We start from the raw sequence: 18,850 nt of genomic DNA, 5'->3' as shown, positions 1-18,850 counted from the left end.
GAAGGCCTGATTTCTTTACACACTCAACAACTTGTCCTCTTCTGTCTCAGCAAATTGCACTTCAGTGCATTATTACTAACGATGGCTTGATCTTATACTAAGGAAAGGTAACAGTCTGAAATTGGTAAAATTTCAGGATCAAACATAAAATAAAAACCCAACTGTAGCCCGTCCGATACCTAAGCCCGAATGCTCAACTTAACGTTGCGCGACATGCCATAAACGGGGACACTATTGTCTCTATCAGATTGATATCAGTGTCAGGAGATAATATAAGTAGCAGTATTTGTATCGGTCTTGGACATGAAGAAGATGTATCAAGACATCCTAATTTTAACCATAAGAGAGTGCTATAGAAGTAGTCTTTTGTCTTGTGGCCATCGTAGAAGTGTAGTGCTGATTCATCTTCTCCTGTTCAACTGCACACAAAACAACAGACACATCATTTTTCCTCACTCCTCTGTACATTTTATTTGTGGCACAAAATATTACCATCTCTAATACATAACAATTAAATTGAGTTACTTGTGAGGCATTCTCTTGGATAAGCATTAGTCACATTAGTCTATGACTTTAATGACTAATTGCATCATCCATTTTAAGTTAATTGGCTGATCTGACCATGGAGAGAAAAAAGATCACTTGTTCTTATTTATAATATGACCTCAGGCGAAGAGGCGTTTGTTATTCTCCCAGCTTGTTAAACTGTACGATAATCACCAAAACCACAGACGATATAACAAATCCTGTCATGTGTCTTTTCCTTTGTGTTTGTGTTTCCATGTGTTTTCTTTTTAGTTCTAGGAGTGAACGTGAGCCAAGATGCATTGAGGAGCAGACAGGTGTTGAAATGACAAATCCCCTACCTGACATGTCTTTTTATTTTTCTCTAGGTCAAAGTGACACAGGAGCTGAAAAACACTCACGCGGAGCAGATGACAAGACTGCACATAAAAAACCAGACTGAATGTGACCTGCTGGAAGACATGAGGTAAGGAGTAGTCGTATTGTTACACTAGGCCATGGGCACTGTGGGATGTGGCTTAAATCATCTTCAGAGGTCACATCTTCAGTTGGTTCTTTGGTGGTGGTTCTAGTTTATAGTGCCATGAGCAGTAAGAACATTGGTTCTGTCGAGAATGCAAACCATTTTCAAGAGTGACATAAAGTAAAGGGGAAAGTTAAGCATCAGTGTGAGTCGCAGCTGTCTGTGCCTCTTGACTTTGGATCTCCTTAATGCAGTAGTTGGCATCTCAGTATGAATGACGTTGTCGGACAATAAAAAACCTTTGTTTTCTGTAACGGTCATTTACTGTAATATACATATATTTTTTTTTTATACATTTAGCAGACGCTTATATTCAAAGAGACTTACAAGAGCAGGATTAACGATCAAGCATGTGGTTCTGCTGGGAATTGAACCCAGGACTTTCTGCTTCCGAGGCAGGCGTGCGAACTGCTACACTATGAAATACACATAAATGTCTGTGAAAAAAGAAGAAGCTCTATGTTTAAATAAAAGTCAAGCAATTGTTTTTCCTTAACATGAGCATTTGTGAAAGAAGAAGAACATGTTTAAATAAAAGTTAAGCAATTGTTTTTCCTTAACATGAGCATCATTTTAAAAGATGTCTCATTTGGAATTCATTCTCAATTGTGGTTCTTGTCCATATTGACTCTCATGCTGTTTGAAAAATAAAAGGTTAGTTGTGTTTGCTTCTTAGTGGTTTTGGTTTTAAACCTCTCTTTTGGGTACGTTTTTCTTTGTGTCCCTCTATTGTCTGAAATTCTGATGTTCTGTGTCACATTTGACTTCCGTCATGTTTGTTTGTCCTGCTTTTATGCCAATTTCCTTCCTGTTACAATGAGGAATGAAATATTAAATGTGAATTGGACAAAATGTGTGCAGCCAACAAGCTATATTTGCTCCAGTTGCACTTATTTGACAGATTTTTGGTCTTACAATGGAACAATGACCTGGCCTGATGCCAGATGATTTGAATCTCAGTCTGTCTGCTGACTGCAGAAATGCATTGAAAAGAGAGTGAGAGTTTTTGAAAAGAACAACTTCTAAGGAGTTGGTTAAAGGATTCCCTTTAAATCCTTTTAAATTCCCGTTGTCCTGCTGTATGATTTTTTTTTTACATTTCTCTTTTGCATATTAAAAAAAAACCTTGTTTCCCTCCTTCCAGTCATCTCCCAATACCATTTTCTTCCTCGTTGTTTAGGTGCCTCTATTAATTCGTTCATTTCTAGAAGACTTTTTGGTTTAAAGAAAAATAATGCAATCATCCCTGAATTCTTCACACATTCGTATTTTCTACGTTGACTAAGACTTTTTACGACGGCAGACTCTATGCACTCTCTGCTCTTCTCTCCTTCCCACTTGAACACACGTGCAGTTTTTTTTCTCTCTCTCTCTTTCTTCACCAGTCAGTCCTGGATGCCGATCCAGCTGTTTGAAAGCACATTGTAGGCTTCCTGCTGGGTTTTGGAGAGTGTACAAGTCTCACTTGTGGGACAGGCAGAGACCAAATAAAGAGACCACAACTTATGAGCTCTTTGAATCAGTGAGGGAGAAAGCTACAAACCACAGAGCAAAGATCTTGGTTTGAATAATCCTAGCTCAGAATTGCGTGTGAATATTTCTGACAACACACTCTTAATCACTCTCTTACTTAACAGCTACTTTTGAGACATGACTGCAGTCAATATATTCTTCTCTGAATGTTATTTCACCTGACACTTAGAGTAGGGATGTCCGATTTTAACTTTTTGCCGATATCCCATATGCCGATATTGTCCAGACACTTAATTTCCGATTACCGTATGAACCAATACCGATATAGCGAGGCAGTGGTGGCAGTTAAAACAGTGTTTCTCAATTATTTTCTGGCCCCCTAGGGGACAGAGTAAAAATATTATTAATCGCCTGGTAATATTTATTTATTTATCTGTACAAATCACTGTAGAGGCTTGTTTTGCGTTGATAATGTTCTGTGTTCCTTTGTTATTGTGAGGGTTAGGGAATAAATGTTAATGTTCTTGTATAATGTTCTACTTTTTCTGACGGTTCTTGGTTGCCTTGAACACACCCTCTTGTTGTGCACATGAGCAGCGTGTTCTGTTCCTTGTCTTGGAGCCGGCTGGCTCGGTTCGTGCTGGTCAAGTTCTGCTCTGAGCGGTTATGGATTGTTGTTAGAAAGCTGATTCTGTTGGTTCTACCAATTTCTGGTTTTCTCCGTAAAATTAAGTCAGGTTAATTTTGAGGAGAAAACTCAAAATTAGTAGTAAATATGTTACTATACTACTAATAAGTAGTATAGTAGTATAGTAACATATTTCTAAGAATGTTTCTAATCTTTGTATTCCCATGAAAAGAACTTTCTGAATTTCATTTTGAATTAAATAGTAAAAGTCAAAATTCAAAAGTTTAATTTTAGAATTAATTTTGTTCTTGGACAAATTTAAATGAATTCTAAATTTTAATGTCCTGCTTAAATTGATGTCAATGTCCAGGAATTAGACATGGACTCATGGAATCAGACCCTCCGTTCCATGATGAAGATAATCTCTTGTCACAATTAATCATACAGTTCACACAAAAGGTTGGATTTCTCAGACAATAACTCATTAAAGTTTGATATGAACTGAGCTGCTTTTTTTTTAAATAGTAGCACAATAATAATACGTATTAAACAAGGGATTCCCCTTGAAAAATATTACAGCCAATGAAATGTCTACATTATCAAATATCATTTCCAACCTGTATCTATTTTAGAACATGGACTGGTCCTAATCCAGTTGCCCTTGTGGCGCTGTGGCTTAGTTGGTTAAAGTGCCTGTCTAGTAAACAGGAGATCCTGGGTTCGAATCCCAGCAGTGCCTTTTTCTTATTGATTTGTGGTGAAATAACTGTGCAGGTTGTTGTAATTTGGATCTTTAAATGACACACATTTAGTTTATTTTTGCATTTAATTTATCTCAGAGTGCCCTTGAATGTCAGTGTTATTTGGGAGTTATCTGGGAGGATGTCAAATTTTATGTCAGGATTCCAATTTTTAATTACAAGTCTTGGATGACAGTGTTAATGTTCAGAATTATGTCACCAAAGCAGCATTGATTGCATGAATTGTTTTACAATTAACTGCAACTTGGAAAAGAAACTGCTGTGAATCTTGTATTGCTCTCACGTATGTCTTATCTGTTTATTTAACATTGTCTGCTTGTCTGGAATGTTTTGTGCGGTAGTGAACATTGGAGGCTATCACAGGCTGATAACATTGTGCCTCATCTTTGACATTTGCTTAAGTTAGCATGGGAGTTTCTGTACCTTTCAGAAACACATGCCCCGTTCAGGACGTGAACCCTGGGGTTCCACACCAATGACAGAGACATTGCCCCTGGGCCAAAGCACCACCCCTTTGTACTAAATAATTATAAATAATAACATAGGAACAGCTGGAGCTTTCATTTTGAAATTTCCAAACACTTGTTTTATAAGTGTAAAATATGCAAGTACTCTGTTATATTTTGTCTGGTGATGATTGTGCATGTGAAAACCCACACCCTTCTCTGCTTCTGTCTCAGTCTTACTCACATCCCCAGTTCTGTTCTCTGTGATCTCAGTCTGTGTGCTGTAAACCATTGATTTCCGCTCTTTTTCATCGTTTGATCATTTCCCCACTCTCGTCTTTTAACTCGCTGCCCTTTTTTTTTTGTCCTCACCAGACTTACACACATACGCGAATGCACACATGCTGCAGACACTCAGTGTCCACTCTTAAGCCCTTAAGTGTTTTCTGTCAGACACATACTCATCTGCAAACCTGGCCATTTTCTTCCTCCTTCTCTTCTTAGTGCACAGCTGATGCTGACACTGCTCTTTGACTCTGCCGTCACCCATGTCTGAACTTACAGTCTTTCAGGAGGGCACAGTGGTTTTGTGGAGACTGAGAGAAAGGGTCGTAGAAAAGCTGAGTTGCCAAAGGTATCACAGAAAAAACAGAGGTTAGAGATGGAGAAAAGTGTGGATGTGGAGGAACACTAATGAGAGGTTGTTAGACGGTGGGTTTAGATTTAGTCTGGGCAAGGGAGAGAGAGACAGTTAGGGTCAGATCAGTCCCTCTGTTCCATGATGAAAATAATCTCTTGTCACAAATTAATCATACATTGAATCATTAAAGTTTTACATAAACTGTTCATTTATAATAGTAACGCAATAATAATAATAATAATAATAATAATAATAATAATAAGCATCACACGTGGAACAAATGGACTGGTCCTAATGTGGTAGACATTGTGTCGCTGTAGAGTAGTTGGTTGAAGTGGCTGTCTGGTTAACAAGTCATCCTTGGTTCAACTCCCAGCACTTCTTCTTCTTCTTTTTCTTCTTTTTATGATGAAATGACAGTAAGTTGTTGTATGGAGGTTGAAGTCAATAGATTTTGTAAGATGTCATCAATGATTCTAAAGGTTCTACCAATTTCTGGTTTTCTCCTCAATATTAAGTCAAATCTTATTTTAGGAACATATTTCTAAGAATGTTAGTAATCATTATATTCCGATGAAAAGAAGTGTAATTTCAGATTTCATTTTTCTTGGACAAATTACAATTAATTCTAAATGTTAATGTCATGCTTAAACAGATGTCAAAGTTCAGGAACTGTAGGAACTGTTATTTTAATCTTTAAAGGACACATATTTTGTTTATTTTTGCATTTAATTTATCAGAGTGCCCTCGAATGTGAGAGTTATTTGGAAGTTGTGAGTCAATATTTAATGTCAGGATTCCAATTTTTATTACAAGTCTTGGATGATGTTAATGTTAATGATGTCACCAAATAGCATGATTTGTTTTACAATTAACTGCAAGTTGGAAAAGAAACTGCTGTGAACCTTGTACTTCTCTCTCATGCGCTTTAACAGTTTATTTAACATTGTCTGCTTGTCTGGAATGTTTTGTGTGGTAGTTAACAGTGGAGGCTCTCACAGCCAGATGACGCTGTGCCTCATCTTTGTCATTGGCTTAACTTAGCATGGGAGTTCTCTTTCTACCAATTTTGGGTTTCTCCCTTAACATTAAGTCAGATCTTATTTTAGTAGTATATTTCTAAGAATGTTAGTAATCATTGTATTCCCACGAAAATGACTTTATTTGAATGTTGAATTAAACAGTAAAATTCAAATGTTCAATTTCAATTAATTTTTATTTCATTTTTGAGTAGTTTTTAAAAATCGCTGCCCCGTGTGAGGCTTGAACTCACGACCTTCAGATTATGAGACTGACGCGCTGCCTACTGCGCCAACGAGGCCTGTAAAAGATCTTGGGGCTTATTAGTTGAGGACGCTTACTCAGACATTTCTATTTTTTTTCAAAACATCCAACATTTCTTTCAGATATTTTTGTTATGGATTATTGGTAGAAAACTGATTATTTTGGTTCTTTTGGATCATTATATTGCCATGATAGAAATTTCTAAATTTTGAATTAAACCGTTAAAGTCAAAATTCCAAAGTTTAATTCCAAATTCCAAAGAAGTAGTTGTGGTCAGGATTTACTGTGAACCTTGTATTTCTCTCACGTGGGCCTTTGACATTGTCAAAGTCTGACGTTGTCTGCTTGTTTGGAATGTTTTGTGTGGGAAAAGTGAACACTGGCGGCTCTAACAGGCTCCTAATGTTGTGCCTTATCTTTGTCATTGTCTTAAGTTAGTGTGGGAGTTTCTGAACCTATAAAAGTTACTTGCCCCGTGTGAGGCTCGAACTCACGACCTTCAGATTATGAGACTGACGCGCTGCCTACTGCGCCAACGAGGCCTGAAAAAGAGGGCGGGGCTTATCATTTGAGAACGCATACACAGAGGTTTCTGAGTTTTTAGAAATGTCCAACATTTCTTTCAGATATTTTTTCAGTTTTGGATTTTGGTAGAAAACTGATTCTATTGGTTCTGCAAATTTCTGGTTTTCTCCTCAAAATTAAGTCAGGTCTTATTTTAGTAAGATATTTGTAAGAATGTTAGTAATCATTGTATTCCCATGAAAAAAACTTTCTAAATTCTATTTGAATGAAATAGTAAAAGTCAAAATTCTAATAATAAATAAATAAATTTTGTTCATGGACAAATTACAATCAATTCTAAATTTTAATGTTGTGCTTAAATTAATGACAATGTGTTTGTTTGTTTTACATTATTAGCAGTTTCCCAGCATCAGTACTGTCACCAAAGGCTGACAGCTGTAGAAACAGGCGTACACCGGCTCTGGAGCTGTCATGTTGGACAGGTGGCGCTGTGGCTTAGTTGGTTAAAGCGCCTGTCTAGTAAACAGGAGATCCTGGGTTCGAATCCCAGCAGTGCCTTTTTTGTTTGTTTTATGTTGAAATAACAGTGCAGGTTGTTGTCATCTGTAATTTTAATCTTTAAAGGACACATATTTTGTTTATTTTTGCATTAATTTATCAAAGAGTGCCCTCGAATGTGAGCGTTATTTGGAAGTTGTGAGTCAATATTTAATGTCAGGATTCCAATTTTTATTACAAGTCTTGGATGATGTTAATGTTAATGATGTCACCAAATAGCATGATTTGTTTTACAATTAACTGCAAGTTGGAAAAGAAACTGCTGTGAACCTTGTACTTCTCTCTCATGCGCTTTAACAGTTTATTTAACATTGTCTGCTTGTCTGGAATGTTTTGTGTGGTAGTTAACAGTGGAGGCTCTCACAGCCGGATGACGCTGTGTCTCATCTTTGTCATTGGCTTAAGTTAGCATGGGAGTTTCTGTAGTGTTCAAAAAACAATAAAATAAAATAAAATAAAATAAAGAATTGCCCCGTGTGAGGCTCGAACTCACGACCTTCAGATTATGAGACTGACGCGCTGCCTACTGCGCCAACGAGGCCTGGGGCTTATTAGTTGAGAACGCTTACTCAGACGTTTCTTTTTTTTTTTAAACATCCAACATTTCTTTCAGTTATGGATTATTGGTAGAAAACTGATTATTTTGGTTCTAAAAATGTCTGTTTTTTTTCCTCAAGGTTAAGTCAGATCTTTTTAGTAACATATTTTCACGTGGGCCTTTGACATTGTCAAAGTCTGACGTTGTCTGCTTGTTTGGAATGTTTTGTGTGGGAAAAGTGAACACTGGCGGCTCTAACAGGCTCCTAATGTTGTGTTTCATCTTTGTCATTGACTTAAGTTAGCGTGGGAGTTTCTATAAAAGTTACTTGCCCCGTGTGAGGCTCGAACTCACGACCTTCAGATTATGAGACTGACGCGCTGCCTACTGCGCCAACGAGGCCTGTAGACATCGGACTATCCACTAGTCCAGGGCCATGGACAGAGTGTCCTATGTTGACTCTGTTTTTTTAAGTGTCGTCTTTTATAATAATTTATTTTTCATGATTTTATTTTTGTGTCTGTTACGCTGCAAATACACAGCTCTACATATTATTTTTGCTCAAGAACCCACCTTCAGTTTAGGGGCAGGGTTCATGGAGAGAGGCTAGGGATCATATTTCAGGCACATGGCTTGCTCTCCCAATGTGTACTAATGTCCACTGGAGAGACCCTTTGTGTTGCAGTTAAAACCTGGCTCCTACATCATGTCTGAAAAAAGGTGGCCATTGTGTTAGGACTGCAATAAGTGTGTCTTAAGATTGATTGCAATGTCATTGTCTATGCTTACACTGGGTTTTTGCATGCTTTCTTTTACATTTTCTAATGTTTGTTGGTTATAGTTGCTTTTTTTCCAGACATCTCACAATTGGTTTATTTTCAACAATTCACAAAATGTGAAGTGGATAAATGACAGATGAATATATACATGACATATACATGACATGATATATATGACAAGTGTTTCCTTTTTACCTTCATATTATTACCTGAATGTATGGCAGTTTAAGGTACCTTAATGCATGTACTGTATCTGTACATCTTCCACCTCTGTCCTTTTTGAGTTCATGCGGGAACTCAACATTTGCAACATTTTTTTGAACACAAGTAGTTCAGCTGTTGAATCAGTAGCTGTATCTCTATAGTAAAAACATTACACTGTGTGAGTAGGTCAGTTCTCAGTGCCACTTTATTTATGCATCCTAGGTAAAAGCACCCTAAATATAAAACAATTGGGACAGTGTTTATTTCATTCAGCAGAAACTGCTCAAACATTAATCTTTCTTGTAACAACCCATGTTTGTGTTTTCATTCTGTACATTCCTGTGCTGTGATAAGAGCACAGGAACTATCTCTCTTCGTGTTGTTAGGTGTTATCAAGGGAAACATGGGATTAGTTGGACTTTGTTCATTCTGTGATCCAAATACAAAAACAATAAATACTTTGTGTTTAACGATGCACACATGTATCCACTAATTTAATAGTAAGTTCTTATGGCGAAGGTTTGATTTTTTTTCTCTTTTGTTTGCCTTACCACCTGAAGGTCTTAACAGTTTTATTTTTTTGCTTTTGTTTCTCTGCAGGAGTTACAGTCTAAAGAAAGGACAACTGGAGAGGGACTACGCTCAGGTAGGTGCTGATTGATGAATATTGGAAGTGTACTGAGCTTAACCATCCTAGAAGTAATTTAAAAACGGTTTACAGAAGAAGCAGGCCCGTGTTCTGGATTTAGGGCTGAGTACCGAACTTTGGTTCTATAATGGTACTGACCAAGGTGCTTCGGTAGTACCAAGTACAGTGGAACCTCAAGATACAAGTATTTAGGAGTATTTTGAGATACGAGTAAGTCTTCAAGCAAATTTTTGCTTCGAAATACGATTTGAGATACGAGCACGCTTACAGACGCTGATGCTAGGTGGCCGAGCACTCGGAGCAGGTCATGCCGCCTCACTCGTTTACTTCATGTGTTCACCGATTTCCGTAAGCCTACCCCTACTGTATCGTCTGTCTCGAAAGTAAGAACTCATAATTAAAACCCCATTTTATTTTATATCACAGGAATCCTTTTTGTAGTGCGTGTAGTTTTCTATAGCATTCTCTCATTCTCATAGTTCTCTATACCTTTTTCTGTTATTTCTTATGGGAAAAAATGATTGGAGATATACGAGAACCTCGAGTTACGAGCACGCTCCTGGAACGGATTATGCTCGTATCTTGAGGTTCCACTTTATTAAAGAATGCCTTTTCTTTCTACCAATTTTGGGTTTCTCCCTTAACATTAAGTCAGATCTTATTTTAGTAGTATATTTCTAAGAATGTTAGTAATCATTGTATTCCCACGAAAATGACTTTATTTGAATGTTGAATTAAACAGTAAAATTCAAATGTTCAATTTCAATTAATTTTTGAGTAGTTTTTAAAAACCATGCCCCGTGTGAGGCTTGAACTCACGACCTTCAGATTATGAGACTGACGCGCTGCCTACTGCGCCAACGAGGCCTGTGGGTGTCAACCTGTCCGCTAGTCCAGGGCCATGGACTGGTGGATTGCTGGCAAGTTTTGGTAACCAGATGTTTATCAAGACAACACATAAGTAACTTTGTTATACGCGGTCAAAAATACGTATTATTGAATGGAATTTTGTTTGTTGGAAGCTGGTGGAATTGTTCCGGCTCTCAATACTTACGCCTAAGTCGTCCATGAATTTCAGTAGTTCTATTCAAAAAGTTTCTGTACCTTTCAAAAGCACGTGCCCCGTGTGAGGCTCGAACTCACGACCTTCAGATTATGAGACTGACGCGCTGCCTACTGCGCCAACGAGGCCTGTGAAAAGTTTGGGGCTTATGGGGTTTAGTTAAGAACACATACTAGGACGTTACCAATTTTTTTGAAACCATTCAACTTCTTTTTCTTCTTTCAGATACTTTTTCAGTTGTGGGTTATTGGTAGAAAACTTCAGGTCAAATCTTAACATAACCTCAGTGGTAGGTTACTATGGTAAATTTATCAGGTAATTTACTCACAAGGTTTCAGGATGTCGGTTTCACCTCCAGTCCGGCTTGTCACATATTAATCACAAAGTTGTTGAAAAAATAGTACAAAGTACAAAAAAGCCTGATCTTATTTTAGCAGTATATTTCTAAGAATGTTAGTAATCATTGTATTCTCATGAAAATAAAAGAATTGCCCCGTGTGAGGCTCGAACTCACGACCTTCAGATTATGAGACTGACGCGCTGCCTACTGCGCCAACGAGGCCTGGGGGAGGCAGATCACCCACTAGTCCAGGCCCATGGACAGAGTGTCCTACGTTGACTCTGTTGTTGATTTGTTGCTGCAAATACTCATCTCTCATATAGGTTTAAAAAAATAATTTTACTGGAAAAACTTGCAAAACATTTAATCCTCTTAACTTCATGAACAATTCATTTTTAAAGAAACATATTACACATTCAATGTGTTTGTGTGTGCATGCACGTGTGTTTGTCAGTTTTCTGCGGTTTCTTCTTGGTTCAGGCACCAGTGAACTTCCTTCCTTCACTGTATTGGGCTTTTTCTCACTGTATCTCACTGTATCCTCCCAGCACTATCTTCCTCACCTTACAACAAGGTAGAGGATGCCTAGCAACAGCTCCTGCCCACATTACATCCCCTGCACACACATAGTAGAACAAAGAATCCCCTTATTCACAGTTGTTTGCAAACATGGAATACTGAAAAAGTGAATAAGCAAAGTTATCCTTAGCTCTCTGTACAACAGGAGACTAACATTGAAGGGAAGGAGCCTTCCTACTCTGCTTCTCAGCATTAGATGACAACCACCGGTGGTTACTGAGGGAAATCATTTGCCCTCTCCTGTCAACACCTACAGACATGACAGGGACAGGAAGGTGGGAAGACGTCAGTTTGAAAGGGTCAGATGACGAGACAGGGTCAAAAACAGACTTGAAACATTTAATGCATCAGAGAAAGACTCAGGGCACGGGGGGCAGAGTGAAAAAAAAAGTGAGGACATTGTCATGTTTCTTTTTTCTGTTTTATCAGACCAGATATCAGTCTATAAATTACTGTTCCCCAATTTTTAGTAGCCTGTATTAACTCCATATTTGTGTTGGTTTTTAGCCATCCAGGTCATCTTGTTCAAAAGTAGTTATGTCAAGAGCAACTGGGCTGGTAGGTTTTTTCTGAAAGGTTTCACCTCTTATCCAAGCCGCTTCTTCAGTTCTAACCAACCGATGTTTCTGATGATTAACCTTGAAAGAGAACACCTAAACACCTTAAAAAGGGGTTCTTTGGGGAGAACAGTATATTCCATAATCCTCGTCCTGTAACATTATCAGGGTCACACTTAACTGTACTGGCCAAAAAGGCCAGGCTGCTGTGACTGTAGCTGTGTGTCATCATGTCCTTGGCTGAACAACATGTAAATGAGCTGTAATGTTTTTTATTTTCTCCTGGACGTTAAGGTCTAGTGGTGCTTTGGCCCAGAGGCAATGTCTCTGTCATTGGTTTAGAACTCCAGGGTTTAACTACTGGGCAGGATGGAATCCCGGTTAGGGCGGTTGGTACCTTCCAGTGGACTCACCCACCACGGTAAGGTTTAGGGGTGTTGGTTCGTTGCAGTGTGTTTTGGGTGGCGACTGCTGCCCCCGTGAGCCGGTAATGGATAAGCGGAAGAAAATGGATGGATGAACTTTAAGGTCTAACTCCATTGTGAATGCCTAAATGTAGCCCCTAACTGAAGTAGCTCTTATTGTAGTAGAATTATTTTTTTCCCATGATTCGGCACTTTGTGTTGTATGTTTCTGAACACATCTCTGTAAATGAAAAGTTTATTGTGTGTGCATCACACATTTTTAGGTTTCTGGTTGGGTAGTGTATGATTATTGTGTTAATGCAATAGAAGTCCCTGCTTATATAAATCTGTATAGGTGCTGCAAGTTGTGTCAGTACTTTTATAATATGTGATTGTTTTTAGATGTTAATGTCTGAGGAAAACAACAATGACAATGAAGAAAGTATTGAATTCTGGTGGCACCCAGTGATTATGACTTTGCTGCAGTGAATCTGCACCAACACATCCACGAATATATGAGGCAGAGAGATTCATGGAAGACGGGAACAGATGAAGGGTAAATTCAAGCTGATTTATTTAGGAAGACGTTTATGATTTAAAAAAAAGAGCCAGGCACGTAAAGGCCTAGGAATAATGGAGTAAGAACAGGCAAAGGGAGCAGAACTGAGACAGGACTGGAAGTTAAAAGATAAGAATAACATATTTACACCGTATGGTTCAAGGACCTTTAGAGTAGCGAATCCAACTGTTCTTTTTTTACACTGCCTGCTTGCATCACCATGACAGTGAAAGTTCCGGGAAAATATTTTCAAACTATTCTTCTCACGGTGCCAGCAGAAACATAATCACAAAAAACATATTCACCATTGTACTGACATTTTTGTCTCTTTTTTATGCCTGCCTGTCTTTCTTGACATGCCTGTTGAGTGTGATTGCTTAGTCATCAGGTTCCCTGTGTGAAAAGTTTGGAGACTCCTGTGTGATGAGTCACTGAATGCTGTTTTTTTCTGACCAGCAGGTGTCACCTCCCTTCTTGCCTTCTCTGTCATTTAGAAATTACAGAATGCAGATGTGAACTCACAGAGTCATTTCTAGTGTAGTGAATATAATTACAAGTTGTTGAATGTGCTAAAGATACACAACATTTAACAACATACACTCTGGGTTCTTTTTTTATATCCACTTTCTTTCACACATTCACTCTTTTCTCTTCTCACGTCACAGTTTCTTTCTCTTGAAAACACAAGCAGAGTCTGGTTTTGGTTGAGCTGTGAGGACTTCAAAAAGACATACAGTAATGCATTCCCTGACCCCTTACCTTAACCATTAAAAATGTATGCCCCTAATTCTAATCCTAACTATAAACTAAATCTTCAACCTCAAAATAAACCCTCCTCCTTCATGGGGACTTGAAAATGTCCCTACAAGAACAATGTGTCCCCACAAGGATAGCTGTACATGTACCACACACACAAACAGGCATACCCCTTGTCTTCTCACTCTCTTTCCACTGCATGCATGTGTGTGAATATTGTTTCACCAGAATGGTGTATTACAGGGAGCACTTCCATTATACCATGGTAGGGAAAAGGGGTTGCCATAGCAATGTGCTGTTCAGGTGGTACTCATGTGACCACAATAGGGAAAGGGGAATGGAGGCATGAGATGTCCTGTAGAAAAGAAAGGGAGCGGCTGGAAAAGACTAAAGTGATACTCACGGAAGGACATGAAGGTGAACATTAAAAATTGGAAATAAAATATATATTTTAGATTTAGAGGTTGGATTATAAATTTTAAAAAAGTGTAAGAAAGACAGAGACCCGTGAAAAAAGGACCAGACATTCTCCCAATTGAGCCAAAAGTACCTCAGTAAAGCTGTCACAATCACTCATTCAATTCACTCCTCACACTATTCAGTCATTGCCAAGTTTGGCATCCATTGCTCTTGCTCAGACAGCAGGCCTGTCACCGTAGACTCATCTGGGAGGCTTTATCCTGTCTGCTGGCTCTCACTGAAAAGAGATAAAGCCAGGATAAGGTCTTTGCGGTCGCTCTCATTTCTGAAGGATCACTCTCTGCGGTCAAAAAAGTTTGAATGTTTGCACCGCAACTTCCATATTATTAGACATACGCTGACATGTGTACCATCCAGATCCACGTCCTTTCTGTGAATGCGGGCTACTTCAGGGCTATAGACCTTTCACACTGGAATCTTCCATGCAAAAAAAAAAACATCTCAGGAAATAGTGGAAGTAGACAACAAGACCTGCAGTGAAAACGTAGCTTATGTATCTGTCACGTTACTTCTGAGCAAAGATGCCGAGTCATCGGGCTGCATTCACACTGCTCGTGTAAATCCTGTGCAAACATGAAGCCGTGACATCATATTATTCATCACTATATTTTACAGTTTTTGTTCGCACCACATTAGCAGTTCCATTTGAAATACCCAGCTGTCAATCACGCTCATATTAGGCAACCTAGCTCATGTCCATCATCTGTATGTGACCAATCATATTAGACAACCTAGCTCATGTCCATCATCTGTATTTCTCTCATTTGTACTTTTTGTACATGTGCTGATGTTTTAAAATTGAATGTGACACAGTCTCAGTCCTAGCTACACACACACAATGAACAAACACATTTTCACAGTCATCTAGAACATTCACACCCTTTCCACCCTTCCTTAGAGAGTTGCACTGACTCTTCTGGAAACAAACATGTTACTTCATGCTTTGGACATTGCCACATTTTCCCGTGTGGCCATGGGCCCTTGTGGAAATATTACAATGACATTTTAATCTTATTGAAATGTTGGCAACAGCAACGTAGCATATAAATCTCTCTGTTTCTTTATTTGATAAGACGTAGGACTTAAAAGAAAATTAATACACATGTTCCACAATAATGGATTAAAAAAAGGAATCTGTTGCAATAATTTGTATTTTCACACACTGTAATATTTACAGATTAAGTTACACATTCATTCTCACATCAAACTCATTTTGTTGACAAAGAACATCCACCATATCCATTTACTTTCTTTATTTAAAGATAGTATGGCAATATTTTGATATAAAAGACACTCAAAAAAAAAGTTTTATTTTGAGAATATATATATATAATAATATATAATATATAATGTAATAATGATCCTTCAATGCTCAGCACCTTGGAACCAAAAAACTAAAAAAAAATTGTTATTATTTATTCAAACTAAAAATATTATATACTGTATATTGTTCTTTGCTGTGTAATAAAAAAAAAAAATTGTAATTTCATAGGTTAAGTATCTCTGCTGTGTGGACTTTACTAAATGCTTTTTAGGCTGTCGCGGGCCACACAAAGCGGCCTGGCGGGCTGCATTTGGCCCCCGGGCCTTGAGTTTGGCACGTATGCTCTAACAAGTCTCATCCATTGAACTCATTGGTCCATGTTTGTCATGTCTGTCTGTTTCCTGTTTCCTGTTGTCTGCTTTGTGGGGTAATCTGTGGGATCACACTCACCTGTTGGTAATTAGCTTCACTTGTGTCACCTGGTGCTCCCTGTGTATATATACCCCTCTCCCTCACTCTGTCCTGGTTGATCATTGTAGTTGGATCATTGTTCAGGTCGTTCTGTCAGGCTGTTCTTTATTTCTCTGTTCTGTGTTTCCTCATGATCCGTCTTACAAAGAGAATTCCATGCCTGGTAGTTCTTTGTGTTTCATTAATTTGGACTTTGTTAATAAAGCTACCTGTACCAGTGCTGCACTTGGGTTCTGCCTACTTCCTGTTGTTGCCCTCACGTGACAATGTTAAGTTTTTGCTCTTCTCTTCAAAGGATACTAGAAATACCTTCTGGGTATCTTGGGTCAGATTTCTGCCCAGTCTTGTGACTTTGCACCATGATTTTTTTTTTGTGGTACCTTGATGCACAAAACATTTGAGGTCAACAGATTTGTTAGGAGCATCGGGTGATTCTGCCATAAGACTTAACGCACCACGTCTTTGCTGTAGTCACGTTCTTGATGGTACATTGTGATTAACCATTCTTGCTTCTTTTGCATCTTGTGCCAGAATCAGAGTATGAGGAAAAGTTGGCACAAGCCGTGCAGTACAGGAGCGTGCACACACACATATACACGCAAATGCATATTATCAGCCACCGGGTCACCTAGTTCCAAAGGACAACACAAGGTAATACGACTTTATGCACAGCTGCAAGTCACTGGAGAATCCTTTTTGAAGATGTTTTTGTGACTCCAGAAGCAACATAAGTTTCAAATCCCCAGTTGCTGTTGAACAGTATTTTCTTTTGCCTGTCTATTCTGCCTGTCCACACATGGCATTTCCACATAGAAACACCCATGGGGAGTCCATTACATCCTTGGTACTTGTGTTGCAATTTTAATGTTGAATGTCACACTGTCTGGTTTTTTTTTTTCAGCCCCTGCCTCGCATTTGCTTTCACACACACACACACACACACACACACACACACACACACACACACACACACAGAGAGACATTTTCACAGCCATCAAAAACATTCACACCCTCTCCACCCTTCCCCAGAGAGTCACACTGAGAGAAGTTCTCGACACAAACATGTTTCTTCATGCTTTGGGCAGTGCAGTTTTTGCCACAGGCCTTATTGGATATATTACAATCACGTTTTATGATTTTGACAGCTTCTTTTAATTTGATTAATTTGTCTGGAGGAAACCTTCTTTGATTTCTCTTAATCTGAACCAACCCATCGGCACCTTTGATCACGCCTGAGTGGAGATGTCTCTCCTTACAGTTTCATGAAATACCTGGCATCTTCCTATCTTCCCCATGAAATTGCATATTTCCATGCTGGTTATCTTTTTTTCCCCGCTATTTAGCACAAATCTGTGACTTGATTATTAATGTGAAACAACCTTCCTCTTCCTACCTTTTATTTTAATTAGTCTGAAAAAGTATTAACTAAATGTCAAACACAAACCCTTTTTTGCATAATAATTTCCAAGACTTATGGTTATGGTTTTTACCAGTTGGTCTGTTAGATGCATTTATTGTTTTATGTGAGAATGGATTCTCAAGCCTTGCTAACAAATACTCTACTGCATATTATATTTATTATGATTATATGTGCATGTATCCCAATGGATCAAGAATTAATACTTTACACTTGTTTTCCAGGAGACAAACATGAAATAATGTAATAATGGTATTTGACTTTTAAAAAAAACAACAGTATTTGCCTCATTGAGCCAATAAATGAACAAGTCAGTCATTGTGTATTGTCCTATATTCAGATGGGACAACAGATGGAAGTCAGCATTTGTACGATGATCTCTGTTAATCACTGGGCTTTCTTTACTTCACTGAGAAGGAAAGAGCGAAAGGCCGACACCATTTGGAAAAACTTTTTATTATTATTATCATCATTCTGTTAATACAAAACACTACAACATTTTCAGTTTGCTGTGTGACACTGCAGATGCACAGTGGACAAACAATATTTGCTGTTGATGAGCAGGGTTTTTCTCATCAAGACTATTCTCATTTGGAAGCTTTTTGTTACCAGAACCAAGATTAAATAAGTGATAAATATAATCCTGTTTCAACATCTAATTTCCCCGATCGGATGATAGATATAAATATTTAGAAAGCACACTTTTTGTTTGTCTTTGGAGGGTTGCTTGCACAAACCAGCAATCTTGCGATCACTGTCCCGATCCTAACCGATCTAACCACCAGCCCACAGGCATAATATGTTTTATGGAGTAAACTGGAAAACGAGACCATAGAGTCACTTAGTTGTTTCTCTGACACAGTGACCCAGTCTGGATAATGTAGGTTATTCTTCCTCTCATCTGTTCATTTCTGCTAATAAAGACTTAAAGTGTTTTGGAATTCTCCTTAGCGTATTCCTCTAAGAACTTTTGACATCTGTCTGCTACAGTCACAAACTCGGAGTGCATTAACAGCGATTATATGCCACAGTTAAGGCTTTTTTTGGCTGTGAACCCTGTCATCTGGTTTATTGTGGGCTGGCCACATGATTTGTCTGTAACAGGACTATTGGAGCTAATGTTAGCTCTCGTGTCTGTCCACAAAGCAACATGTTTTGTACTGAGGCGACACCTCTGGTTTAAGTTGCTGTGGTAATATCAAAGGTCTCTGTTGCAAAGTTTGCACAAAACCACGATTTTGTTAGATCTGATTTAGGAAGATTTTTAAAAACCAGCCCTCCTCCAAACAAGCCAAGCATTGGGAGCTGGTCTTCAATTGATGTTTGCCAAACTTTCTTGTGTTCCGATACAATTCAAGGCATCTGGGGCATCTTCTTTGTGGCTTCAAACAAACTACTGGTGCATTACTGCCAGCTTCTGGGCTGTT

The 18,850-nt window shown here is 38.4% G+C and overlaps 1 protein-coding gene and 9 non-coding genes across 12 annotated transcripts in view; 3 read left to right on the top strand and 7 right to left on the bottom strand.

The window, feature by feature from the left end:
* The window catches only part of fchsd2 (FCH and double SH3 domains 2), a 54,721-nt gene that overhangs the window by 6,216 nt on the left and 29,655 nt on the right, over positions 1–18,850 (top strand). For all 3 annotated transcript variants that reach the window (XM_017032226.2, XM_017032227.2, XM_025055366.1), the window contains 2 exons: positions 894–991; positions 9,485–9,530. In XM_017032226.2, the coding sequence (XP_016887715.1) occupies positions 894–991; positions 9,485–9,530 (144 nt within the window). The remainder of the gene's footprint in view (positions 1–893; positions 992–9,484; positions 9,531–18,850) is intronic.
* Positions 3,815–3,888, top strand: trnat-agu (transfer RNA threonine (anticodon AGU)). The gene has a single exon. It is a non-coding gene; the product is annotated as a tRNA-Thr (tRNA).
* trnam-cau (transfer RNA methionine (anticodon CAU)) lies at positions 6,245–6,317 on the bottom strand. Its single transcript has one exon. It is a non-coding gene; the product is annotated as a tRNA-Met (tRNA).
* trnam-cau (transfer RNA methionine (anticodon CAU)) lies at positions 6,750–6,822 on the bottom strand. The gene has a single exon. It is a non-coding gene; the product is annotated as a tRNA-Met (tRNA).
* trnat-agu (transfer RNA threonine (anticodon AGU)) lies at positions 7,290–7,363 on the top strand. Its single transcript has one exon. It is a non-coding gene; the product is annotated as a tRNA-Thr (tRNA).
* Positions 7,832–7,904, bottom strand: trnam-cau (transfer RNA methionine (anticodon CAU)). The gene has a single exon. It is a non-coding gene; the product is annotated as a tRNA-Met (tRNA).
* Positions 8,231–8,303, bottom strand: trnam-cau (transfer RNA methionine (anticodon CAU)). Its single transcript has one exon. It is a non-coding gene; the product is annotated as a tRNA-Met (tRNA).
* Positions 10,328–10,400, bottom strand: trnam-cau (transfer RNA methionine (anticodon CAU)). Its single transcript has one exon. It is a non-coding gene; the product is annotated as a tRNA-Met (tRNA).
* On the bottom strand, positions 10,652–10,724 carry trnam-cau (transfer RNA methionine (anticodon CAU)). Its single transcript has one exon. It is a non-coding gene; the product is annotated as a tRNA-Met (tRNA).
* On the bottom strand, positions 11,086–11,158 carry trnam-cau (transfer RNA methionine (anticodon CAU)). The gene has a single exon. It is a non-coding gene; the product is annotated as a tRNA-Met (tRNA).

Source organism: Cynoglossus semilaevis, chromosome 4 (assembly GCF_000523025.1).
Source record: "Cynoglossus semilaevis isolate Cse_v1.0 chromosome 4, Cse_v1.0, whole genome shotgun sequence".
Classification (NCBI taxonomy): Eukaryota; Metazoa; Chordata; class Actinopteri; order Pleuronectiformes; family Cynoglossidae; genus Cynoglossus; species Cynoglossus semilaevis.
Note: the sequence above shows the minus strand (reverse complement) of the source record. Positions and strands in the feature narration are given on the sequence as shown.